General features: G+C 54.0%; 1 protein-coding gene across 6 annotated transcripts in view; it reads right to left on the bottom strand.

Annotated features, from left to right (window-relative positions):
- Window positions 1-525: 525 nt before the first annotated feature.
- The window catches only part of LOC116950226 (ARF GTPase-activating protein GIT1), a 29,019-nt gene continuing 17,636 nt past the window's right edge, over window positions 526-11,908 (bottom strand). For 2 of the 6 annotated variants that reach the window (XM_076072535.1, XM_076072537.1), the window contains 12 exons: window positions 11,728-11,779; window positions 11,063-11,135; window positions 10,786-10,883; window positions 10,220-10,322; window positions 9,576-9,673; window positions 9,146-9,295; window positions 8,371-8,679; window positions 7,599-7,688; window positions 6,955-7,001; window positions 6,407-6,565; window positions 5,975-6,038; window positions 526-3,631 (listed from right to left, as the gene is read on the bottom strand). In XM_076072535.1, coding sequence (XP_075928650.1) covers window positions 3,419-3,631; window positions 5,975-6,038; window positions 6,407-6,565; window positions 6,955-7,001; window positions 7,599-7,688; window positions 8,371-8,679; window positions 9,146-9,295; window positions 9,576-9,673; window positions 10,220-10,322; window positions 10,786-10,883; window positions 11,063-11,135; window positions 11,728-11,779 — 1,456 coding nt within the window. In that variant the 3' untranslated portion in view covers window positions 526-3,418. The remainder of the gene's footprint in view (window positions 3,632-5,974; window positions 6,039-6,406; window positions 6,566-6,954; window positions 7,002-7,598; window positions 7,689-8,370; window positions 8,680-9,145; window positions 9,296-9,575; window positions 9,674-10,219; window positions 10,323-10,785; window positions 10,884-11,062; window positions 11,136-11,727; window positions 11,780-11,908) is intronic. The other 4 variants (XM_076072539.1, XM_076072536.1, XM_076072538.1 and 1 more) reach the window with 4 other exon arrangements.

Here is an 11,908-nt window from a genome sequence, read left to right as displayed (position 1 = left end):
GAACCGAGAATATATATTCTTAAGTCATATTTAAGCCCCCAAGGGCCTCGCTGTGTCTTCTTCATAACCCTCACGGGCAGTGCCGGATTAAGCTAGTGCTGGGCCTGCAGCATCTGTTATAAAGGGGCCCTAAATAAAAAAAAACACAAATATTGAAACAAATTTTTTACTTGCATAGTAAAGTCATTGTATTTTTTCATTTGCTATACAGCCAGATAATACGACAAATCGCTAACCTTAAATACCCAGTCGTTCATAAAAGTTGAAGGCAGTATAGTACTATAGTGAGAGAGCAAGTGCAGAATCACTGAACCGGAATTGATAGCTTGAAAGCATTTAGCGCGGGGCCCTTGAAAGTGCGGGGCCCGTAGCATGTGTAGCTACTTTTGCTACTAGGATAATCCGGCACTGCTCACGGGCAAATTCTGAAACGCGTGACGAAGTATTAAACCGAGGACTTCGTAGTTGTTGGATATTTCAGGCATGGACCACGGACCTCCAGATTCCAGACTCTCCACTCCCGTGTTGTTTTCCCATTCATCTTTTATTCTGTGTAACCGCATGCTGAAGATGTAACAATAATAAATTGGCACCAAACATAACGTGTTTGCGTCATAACAGCTGTAAACTCAAAACGCAGTATAAAATACAGGGTTACATGGTTTACCACATAGGAAATGTCTGAACAACGCACGTGTAACAATGCACAGTACAACATTCTAAAATACAATATTAAGTCACTTGAAGAAGTCCACTCCAAGAAACACTCCCAATGCACGCAGGGACCGGCGGCGATCGGAACCGAGCCAGGGCAGCCCTCGTCGCTGTACATCCGAGCCGAGCTCAGCGTGGAGGGGCTCTCACGATGTGGGTGATTTTTTTCCACTGGCGATTTGCCAAGCCGAGCCAGAACCAAACCGAGAAACTCTCGTGTCTCACAGACATCCGACATGGTCACGGCCATAAGCAGACAGAGGGATAATCTTATTGATCAGGTTGCATTTGCAGTAGGCTTGAACGTGCATGCTGGCACGGCTCTCGTTCTGCAGTGGAAAAAAACAACCTGGCACCTTCCTCAGCCGTGCCCACCTGGCTCGGCACGGCATGCTGGCGCGGCTTGGTTGTGCAGTGGAATTTCGATACGAAGGCTCCGTCAGTAGGATCCCAAGGCAGCCCACCCATGCCACGCCGAGCCAATCGAGCCATGAGACTAACACTGCTGCCCGAATTTGACGATTCGTGGACTCCTTCTACCAACCATGATCCACGCCGGCTCACACCGCACACGCATCACGTAACACCCCACGATGGCCTCGTTTCACACACGTGATAATGGCATTACACACGTGGCGATCCACACGCACGTCACACTGATGCCACACACTCAAAGACACCACTGGTCTTGTGTCACAGCACATACACTGGTCAAGTGCCACGCTACGCGATTCACAACACACACACACCGGTCTCACAGCATGGTACACACGTCACACCACGCACACAATGGTCTCGTGTGTCTCCACACTTGCGTCACACCAACATGTGCGCGTCACACATCTCGACACGCTGGACAGGCACCGAGCCAAAGCCGCGACGCTGGGGATATTCCGAGCGACGCACATTTACAGCTGCATTGATCGCACCTGGCTCCACAACGAACTTGGCACACGGGGACGCGGCAAGGGATGGACGCGCGTTACAACAGACGTGCGTAGAAGCAGGAGATTCCATCGGCTCAGCCTCAAGCCAGCGAATCCGCAAGCAGCAGCCGGCGGCAGGTGGTCGATCAAACCAGGAATGAGTGGGACAGGTGTGGCCGGATGAGGGGTGGCCCAGCCGTAAGGCTCCCTAAAACATAATGCACTTTGTAAATGAAACCGTTAAGCGTCTAATTCGTGTTATACAATTCGTAGCGCCGCTGTCTAGAAAAACACAAGTTGACTCTCGGGCGACACGATTCTGCGGAGGGGAACATCGGACGGAGAAGGGCACGGGGAACTTCGAGGGCTCACGCGTGGCAATCCTCTCGAGTTCAACCGTCCACTTTAGAGGTTTACACAAACCGGCGCGTTTGTAATGAACTCCGCCATCATGACTCCTGGCTGGGCCTCGCCATGCAACCTGGGTTCCTATGAGGGCAAGTGTAGCCTCGGGACGATCGCTGTCATTGGCACAGGTGAGCCCAGGTAAGCATGGTAGAGGTGGAATCAGGCGAGCGGGGTACAGGTGGACCCAGGTTAGCGGGGCACATGTGGGCACAGGTGAGCGTGACAAACCCAACGCGATGTTGCAAGTGACAGTGCCCATAAGCATTGACACGATAATGATACTTAAAACAGGGGTCAGGGAATTGCCAAAGTTTCAAGTCATTACGAGCACTTAGCAGTTTTCTAATTATAGCACACGTGATTATGCATAAGGAAGTTAGTTATTGAGCAAGCAGATGTTTTTTTTTGTCTTTTCTTTCTGATTTAAATAACTGAAAAGACAGAGGGCTTCTGGTTTGGCAGGCTAAATAAAAAAAACCCTGTGAAGTCACAACGTCACGGTTAAACGTCGCCAACTGCGCAAGCAAAGTGATAGTTGCGTGCGCACACATGCACGCGCACACACACACCGTACGAGATGGCTTACCACGATGAATAAAATATTTTACAACAGTTCATGTGCGTGCGTGCGTGCGGTGACTGCGGGTAGGCTGTGCCGAGGCTGGGCTCTGTTCTTCACGAGTGCTGAGCCAGTGGCGGTGGCTCTGGCCGTTCCGTCGCAAAGCTCCTTGGAGCGTCGTGCGTCAATGAAAGCACTGCTTGTGACTGCAGCTCTACGTTGACCAAGCCGTGCCTCGCAGGGTAGGCCGCTAGCACAATGCGTGGACACCTCCCCAAGTACACCCACCTGTGTGTGCGTGCGTGCGTGTACGTTAGGCGTATGATGATTCACCCCCACCCCCAAAGGGTTTCGATTAATTGTCACGATGCTGGATCATGAATCGATTCAAGAACCGATTCGTTGTTTCAATTTTTTCCGAATATGATCTACCATGTTGTTAGCTCCATTGGTTTAAATGTGACAGCATATCAGTCACAGGAGTGACTGATATGCTATCATATCACAATGTCTGATTCGACACGTGCTTCGTGAACATTAGAACTCACTGTAATCGGTGAATCATTACAGGCCAAGTGTACACACATACGTACACGTGTGTGCATCCATTAATGAGTGCGTACATGCGTGTAAAGAGTGCGTGCCTCTGTGAGTGCACGTGTCGTGTGACCGCGAGCGCGCGAGTGCACGCGTGGGACTGGACCCCCTGCACCGGTAAAACTCGGGCTCGCCGGCACCGCGCCCAACCCTTGCCGAAGCCCGCCGTGGCCGAGCCGGCCGCCCGGCGCCCGACCCCGGCGCCCGACCCCGCTCACGCGTTGGCGGCGTTGGTGGTGAAGGTGACGAGCTGGCGGGCCGCCTTGGCGATGTCGTACGCGCACTGGATGACCTGCTGGGTGATGAGCTGCAGGTCGACGGCGTCGCCCGCGTCCGCGGGGATCGTCTTCATGCACTCGGACTGCAGGCGCAGCGCGCTGCCCGTCATGAGGCGCAGCGAGGCCCGCAGCGTCTCCGAGCGCGGCTTCTGCAAACGACCATGGGTACACGCGCCCGGTCGAGGGATGACAACGACACGTGCAGCACTGTTGCAGACAAAGATCCCTCGTGTAGGCATGACAGACCGTTGGGGCAAAGAGCTGTTAGCGACCACCTATGAAGGCCGGTGCGATGTTTACACACCGCACCAGGTACTCATTTGAGGCCGAGTCGGCCTAGGGGAGGCCCAGGACCGGTTCAGATCATCGTTACTGGTGATGGCCGTGAGCAGGAATCAAACTCGGGTCGCCGGGTTCGTAGCGCAGTGCACAAACCATTGCACTACCACTCCCCACTACGACAGACAGCAGACACGCACACGCATGCTTTGCACACTCAGAGAGAACTAAAGGCAGTGCCCGGGTTACGGAAGGGTTAAGTTCCCAAGAACGATCCGTAACACGAATTTTCTGTATGTCGGATACTGAACAGTTTTCCCACAAAAATCGATAAAATCCCATAGCCAGAAATAGTTGTGCCTCCCCTACCCGATAACTTGTACCGTATCACGCCGTCATCCGTTGTCTATCGAAGCCTGTATCGTATCGCTGTACATATGCTTCACACTTCCTACAATTCTTTCATTTCATCGAATATCTACCCTAACACTTCCCACAATTAAACTAACGGAACATATACTGCTTTCCAATTGTTTATGAATACAGTAGAACCTCGGAGATCGAACGCACCAGAACTTGAACAAATCGGTGTCCGAACGACATTTCCGAACATTTTTTGCCCCGGAAACCAAACGAAATTCGGAGGCCGAACGGGCAATCGTGACTTGAAAGAACCTTCTTTGGTTCTTTCGGTAAAGGCACGTAGAATGAGAATAAAATAATAAAATAACACAATAAAATTCTCACGACGTTAACCAGCTTAAAAGTCGCTACGAATCTTAACATCGTTCATTGAAGCTCTGTCGTCCCGACAGGTCTGTTCCTTTCACCTGAAGACGGCCGCTTGCGTTGTGGCCGAAACGTCGAAAGAACCAAAGAAGTTGAATCCTTGCAGTCACGAAAGCTTTAAATCGAAATTGAAAGAACCTGTACATGGCTGAGACACGTATGGCCCAGCGTGCATGACGCTTGCCCAAGGGGAGTCCCCTTCCAAACAATAACACCACCACCTCATCCTCCTCCTCACCACCTTCCACTCAAGCCATCAACTCTCCTTACTTCAGGTAAAGTGAAGTTCAATGTTCATTTATTTCATTTATTCCACATATTTATTCATTTATTCCATTTATTTATTGTGTTTCTTGTTTTTTTGTATGATTTTATGCATGTAATTACTGTAAACTTCGTGTAAAAATGCTTTATAATGAGAGATTTCTTGTGTCTGGAACCAATTAATGTCATTTACAATAATTCCTATGGGGAAAATTTATTCGGTGTTCGAACAAATCGATGTTCGAATGGCCTTCTGGAACGAATTAAGTTTGATCTCCGGGGTACCACTGTACCACGAAACGTTTTAAAATTGTTAACAGAAACCAGTCACTTCCAAATGTTCGTGAACCGTGCGTTCGGCTAGGCCGAGAGACTTCTCTGATTGCTGTTGGCTGAGAAGTGTAATTGTGTTATATAAAGTACATAATCTTTAAATTAAGAAAACTAGCAATAGAAACATGGGAAAAATATAGTTCTAAGCATAGAAAACAAAGGCGGCGTTTTGGTGGGCCGCCTTACAACTCTCGCTTCGCGGTATTCACCCACAACCAGGGGCGGAGCCACAGGGGGGGGGGGGCTTTGGGAAAGTCGGTAATCGGGATAACCGGATATCCGGCTGCTGCAAAATGCTGGCTGCCACCTTGTGCTGCCCTGCAGGCTGCTTGACCGACAGCCTTTCGAACTTATCGAACTTATTAGCCACATCAGCGGCTCCGACCTATTGATAAACTCCGCGTTCAAATCCAATAAAAATTTGTTTTATACATTTGTGGCGCCCATTGGAAAACATTACACTGGATATCTCAGAATATTGAAGTCAGCCCCCCCCAAAGTCAAAATCCTGGCTCCGCCCCTGCCCACAACCTCACCGCGCTGCACTACTTGCACTTACGTAACTAACGCAAACATTTCCGAATATAGAATTTTTATTAACATGATTTATGGATGCATTTCCATAAGGTCGGATTTCCGTAATTCGGGTCTTCCGCAACCCGGGGGAGTTACTGTACTAGAGAGAGCACGTACACCCAATCAGGACTACCAGGGGCAACACACTCACACAGCAATACGAGACATGCACAGCGTGACTAGAATCACGACACACACACAGACCCTGCTTAACAAAACACAACTATGGAGACCTCTGTAAGCGAGCGTACCTTTGGGAACAGAGCGGCCATCTCCGACACCGCAATGTGGATCTTGCTGGAGCACGGCACAAAGCTGGAGGGAGCGCACGGACGTGCGGGGTGAGCGTTACACACAGCGGCGATTAGAGCGCTTGGCTACGTTATGGTGCAAAAGAAATTCCACATACGTGCGTACATATGTACGCACAGCGCAAACTCGGGAAAATCGTGGCATCATAGTGCACGGTGTCACGTGTCGGTGCCGTCTGGAGCAGCACACCGGGCCAATGGCCACGAGCACAAACACGTCTCACCCCGCGGGGCGAGAACTCGCTGTAGGGTGGGACCGCGGCCGTTTCACAAGAACCGCCGTGCGGATGGTAAATAGCGGGGGGGGGGGGGCTGGGCGAGAGGGGGAGAGCGGCGAAACAGCAGGGGGGGTGGGGGGCCTCTGGGTGCTACCTCTCGTGCTTGCACTCCTGGGCAGAGCGCAGCAGCTCCTGGATGTTCTTGGTGATCTGCTCCGTCTTGCGGATGACGTCCTGTCCGCTGGGCAGCGCGTGGCTCGGGTCGCCCTCGCTCTCCTCCCCCTCGACGCAACGAACGCCGAGGCCCACCTCCCTGGGGACGCGCCGCGCATGCACACGCGCGCACATTTGCCGCATGCGCAGCAAAGATCCGAGGATCACAAAACACACGCGTGCACACTTATCGCATGGATAACAAACATGCGTTTGAGCTCGCGCGCACACACAAGTGCCACGTCCACATGCGAACCTCTGTCCGCTTGCGAACTTGCGCACGTTAGAATTGTTTTACGACCATTATAAAAAGACGCGTGCTTACAATGCACACGAGACGAACGCACAGACATTTCGAAAACGCACGGCCCACGCAAAGCGCTTGGCCGCGTGGATGACACACACGGGCACACGGACATGGCGCATGCAGCAGAGAACACGGCCGCTGGCGGAGCACGTCGCCAGGCAGCAGCCAGAAATACGACGCACCTGTAGCTGCTGTAGTCCCCGTCTAGCGAGGAGTCCAGAGCAGAGGCCTGGAGACAGAGGTGAGGGGGGACACACGACGGTCAGTGCACGCCGCCTGTGCTCGGCTGCGCGAGGTTAGCTGTTATTAGCAGGGCAAGCTTCCAAACACCAGGCGGCGGGGTGATTAAACAATTAGTGTGCAAGAAAGCCGGTCCCTTTACAAGCACGCTTTATCGAGCGCGGTCTTCTGCGCGTGATGCCACCAAGTCCGCAGTGCAGTGCAGTGCAAGAAGCGGCAACGTCCCGAGATTTGCGACGGTTTTTTTTTTTTTTACGTCTCTTATCGCGTTACGCGCCGACGCAGCCCGGACGGCGCAACACGGCGCGCGGTAGAACAGCCAGCAGACAACCGCGTAGCGCGCGCCGTCACAGGACGACGGCGCAAGTTAACAGCAGGTCCTCCCCCCGTGCAGCCAAAGCGATTACGTCTGCGCCATGAGGTTAGTTCCCCGCGAGAAGCGACCGGCGTAGGCCGCGATGCCGTGCGAGCGGTGGCTGCGGTGCGAGCTGAAGAAGAGGAGGAAGAGGAGGAGGAGGAAGAAGAGGAGGTCGCGTCACGTCGGAAAGGGGACACGCGCCGGGCACGCGGAACGCGAGTACTTAACCAGGCCGCGCGTGGCGTCGCGGGCCGGGAAGAGCGCGGGGTGGTGTGAAGGAGAGAAAACAGGGGCGGTCACAAACGCACTCCTACGAATCTGCGCGGCCACGCAGGGCGGCGGCAGCGGCGGCGGTGGCGGTGGGGAGTGAAGAGATGAGACACAGACACACACAACACAGATTGGATATGGAAAATAAACACACCAAAACACAACAAAGAAACCAAAAAGAGACTTAAAAGTGATGTGGAAAAATCTTCTGAAAGCAGCGTGCGGATATAAAAGAGGCGGTGAGCTCCCCCCTTTTTCTGCCCTAACATTTATAAGACTACGCATTTGTGGAATTTGTTGAATAATTACAATAAAACAAAGGTTTAGATTTCCCATTGCTAGAAGACATGCAAATTGGGCTGGGGATTGCACCGCAGCTTTGTGACTCGTCACGATCAGAATCGCTGCGCGATTGCTTTGTGAGCCTTGCAGACAAAGCAAGACGCTTCCCCAAGCCACGCGTGCAGCCCTACGAGAGGGCGACGCAGACGAAGAATCTACGGTGGCCGAGCAGAGGGAACCACCCAGCGTGGCGGTGCAGAAGGCCGCGTCGGCACGGGCTCGGCCCGGCTCGCGCTGGCCGCACGCCCAAGTCACCATCGGCCGGCGCGGGCCGCGACCACCGAGAGCGGTCGCCGGGCCCGGCCCCTCACCCGTCTACTGGCAGCAAGCAGTGAAAGAAGGAAAAAAAAGCAGCAAAGGGTAAAAAAAGGAAAACTGCGCGGCTCACGTTTGCGGACACGTCAGGCGCGCGTGCGTCCCCGTCGCCGCCCGGCTGGTGCGAGCGCGGCAGCGAGCTCGTCTCGCACATGGACTGTGGGCGCCCCGCTCCGCCCACCCCGCGCATGGACGGACGCCGGTTGGTGGGCACCTGGTAGACGGGCTCCTTGCGCGACGCGGAAGGCCCCCCTCCCCCGCCGCCGCCGCCGCCACCGCCACCGCCTCCGCCACCGCCTCCGCCGTGCGGGCCTGGGTAGGGAGAGCTGCCGCTGCCCAGCTGTTCGCGCAGCGTGGAGTTCTCGCGATGCAGCTTGTCGACCTGTTGTGACGCACGAAGGTGAATGCCGCGCACACGAGGGTGGGGGGGGGGGCAGGGGGGGGGGCGAGTAACAGCGGCGAGCACAGCCACTCATGGCGCAGGGTGAGACGGCGTGGAAGCTGGCGCAGCAAACGGCAGAGCTCAAACACCACCCCTAAATGCATACACGCAGAGAAATAAAGCACCGCTGCACACGAACGCACAAACGTACGCACAGGAAAACACCACCACTAAATCACACGCACATAAATGTTATGTTCGTATTTGTGAAGAGATGAGACACTGACGAACGAAACAAATGTGCCATGATAAAGTAAAACAAGAGGCCAACAGGTGACCACAAATCCACATGCGCACACACACACGTGTACACACTCGCGCACACAGTGGTGGGAGAGGAGTGCGCACAGGCGGTACGTGACGCTTGGGGTCACGTGACGATGGGAGGTCGGCGCCCGCGTCTCACCTCCTGCCTCAGGCGCCGCAGCTCGTCTCCAAGGTCGGAGTTCACCTTGAGTAACCTCTGAACTTTGGCCTCCGAGCTGGCAAGCGCCGACTTGACCTCCATGTACTCCTGCAAGGTGATCGGCCCGTCGGAGAGGTCAGAGTCCATGCTCTGGGTTCAAGAGGTCACAAGTGAGGGCCAACAGTAAGTTACTGCCATGAGGAGCTCACCAAACCCTGTGATCATTACCTAACGTGAACGGCTCGCTCGCTAATGTAACCCTACTCATTCAGCGGCAAGCTGACCCTAATTTGGTAAATGAGTCAAGAAATAAATGGGATAAATGAGCATTCGAGACAGGATTTCCAGGGAACTTCTATAACCTCTCGGCCAATGCGTTTGTGGTTCTGTGCGCTGGGCTCGACGTGGGGAAGGGAGTGCACGGACGTACCTTGGCTCGGGATTTGACGGCGGAGTTCCCGGGGGTCACGTCTTCATCCTCCGACGGCACGATGTCGTAATCGTGAACATCGTCATCGTCCATGCTGTCTATAGACATTACACGCGGCCACACGCACACAGCGCCCCACTCCTACACCGCGCGTCTCCCTGCACTATAAGATCTACACAGCTGGACTCGTGAGTTACTTAACTAGGGGGTAAATCTTTACATTTTATCTGGCGCTTCTATGCTATTTGGTGTGAAACGGGCACGTAGTGGTAAGGGTACTGCGCTACGAACGTGGCCACCAAAGTCTGATTCCCGGCAACGGTTAACATCAGTGTCCAGGGATATCTGATCGTGGTTGCATCCTGCATGGACCAAAATGGCGAAATTTGGGTCAAACAACCGCCATGACCAACGTGACATGGGTAAGGCCTTCACCCAGCTCTGGGTTAAGGGCTCTAAATGATCATTATTATTACCGTTTATTACTTTAAACGCTCGCGCATCCCTGCGCATTTGCTTCACACTCGCCACGCTGCAAGGCCACGTGGGCATTTGCGTTTCTCCGAGCGCACGTGCGTGCGTTCGTGTCCTGTGTCGTGTCCACTCGGGCTCTCATAGCCACGCGTGCCCACGCGTGTCCTCACCCCCCGGTGCTGTGCCCTGCTGCCGCCGCTTGGCATCGCTCAGGATGTCGATGATGAGCGTGGCGAACTCGCGAGCGTTGAAGCGAGCCAGCTTCTGTCGGCCCTGCACCGCAAACACCGGTGGGGTCAAGACACCAGCAGTTTCACGGCATTGGGCACGGCCAATCGACCCTGCAATATTGAAGCCCTCCTGGCGCAATCCCTCGCACCTCCGATTTGCACGGTTGGTTATGTCATGGTGCAAAGGAAACAACATACATGCCGAGCGCACAATGCTCGCATCCATGGCAAGGGTCAACTGTGCCTTATAACAAAAATTCACAACCACCACCCCTTCAAAATTACTCTATGTTGTCTGTATGTATAACTTCTTTCGCATCGTATGCAACCAACCGTGCTAATCGGAGGTGCGGGCGAAGCACAACAAAATAACCCAGGGCTGCAATATGAAGTGTTGTCTCTCTACAGCCGAGCAGAAACAGTAATATTCCTCCTCTCGCCACGTCGACAAGTTAAACAACGCGATCGCGAATTAACGCAGCCGGGCGGAGAGGGAGCGGCCGCACCTGGTTGCGCGTGGACGAGTACTCAGGGTTGACGGGCAGGAAGGGCACGGCGGTGCGGTCCGTCACCAGCTTGCTGTGGTTCTGTGTGGTGAGCCACACTGGGTGAGGAGTACGGGGAGGGGAAAAAAAACCCATCACGAACTCACCCAAGTGTGCACGAAGCCGTCCGACGTCCCGCGCACTCACTCGCCCGCATTTCGCGAAGTGACCGACCGTACGTCAGGAACCATCTCAAGCAAAAGTCCTACTGCACAAGCGGGTGGGGCGCGCGTCTCACCTGCGTCGGTTTCGCGCCTGTCCACCTCATCGTACACGTCCATTGCAAGCTCCTCAAAGAGGTGGTTGCTCAGCTGTTAGAGGGGGAGGAAAAGGAGGGATGAGGAGGAAGGGAAATGCGTGAGATCAGGCGCCCAAGCAAAACGTGCGTGCAGCTGTCGACGCAATGCAAACACAACCCGTGCCTGCATTCACAGCAGATTAGAAGGCAGAGGCGGGATTAACACCACCCACATGTGCAACAACAACATTGCATTCATACAGCTCCGCTCGGCACACATGCACACAAAGACCAAGATCCCTCGTGTAGCCACGAGGATTGTTGGAACAAGCGAGCGCCTATTAAGGTTGGCACGGCACACAAGGGGGGTGGGTGCGCTTCAAAACCATGCCTTTACCTCCCCAGTGCTGACGTTTACACACCGCACCAGGTGCTCGTTGAAGAATGAGTCGACCCAGGCGAGGCACGGGACCGGTTAAAATATTCGTTACTGTTATTGGTCGTTGAGAGCAGATAATCAAAATCAGGTTACCGGGTTCATGGCGCAGTGCACCAACTGCTACACTACTGCTCTCCATCCACAAAGGCCACCACAGAGGGTAACCGGGAAGTGTGGGATGAGGCTGCAGTCCGTGACGCCGGGTGAAACGGGAAATGGAACTCACTGCTTCCAGTTTCTTCTTGGCTGCCTTTGCAAATTCAGAGAGGTCCAGGCTGCTGCAAGACAAATGTGCAGAAACAAACCTGACATCGCGGCTCGCACAACTCAGCCAGGCACAGATTCACTCACGGGGCCTGAAGAGTATTGTCATGAATCTCAGGCGCACAGCAAGTTGAAGCGTACTT

The sequence above is a fragment of the Petromyzon marinus genome, chromosome 38 (assembly GCF_048934315.1).
Source record: "Petromyzon marinus isolate PM22_M1 ecotype Great Lakes invasive population chromosome 38, UKy_Petmar_22M1.pri1.0, whole genome shotgun sequence".
Lineage (NCBI taxonomy): Eukaryota > Metazoa > Chordata > Hyperoartia > Petromyzontiformes > Petromyzontidae > Petromyzon > Petromyzon marinus.
The sequence above is the reverse complement of the archived record's forward strand: the minus strand, read 5'-3'. Positions and strand labels throughout refer to the sequence as shown.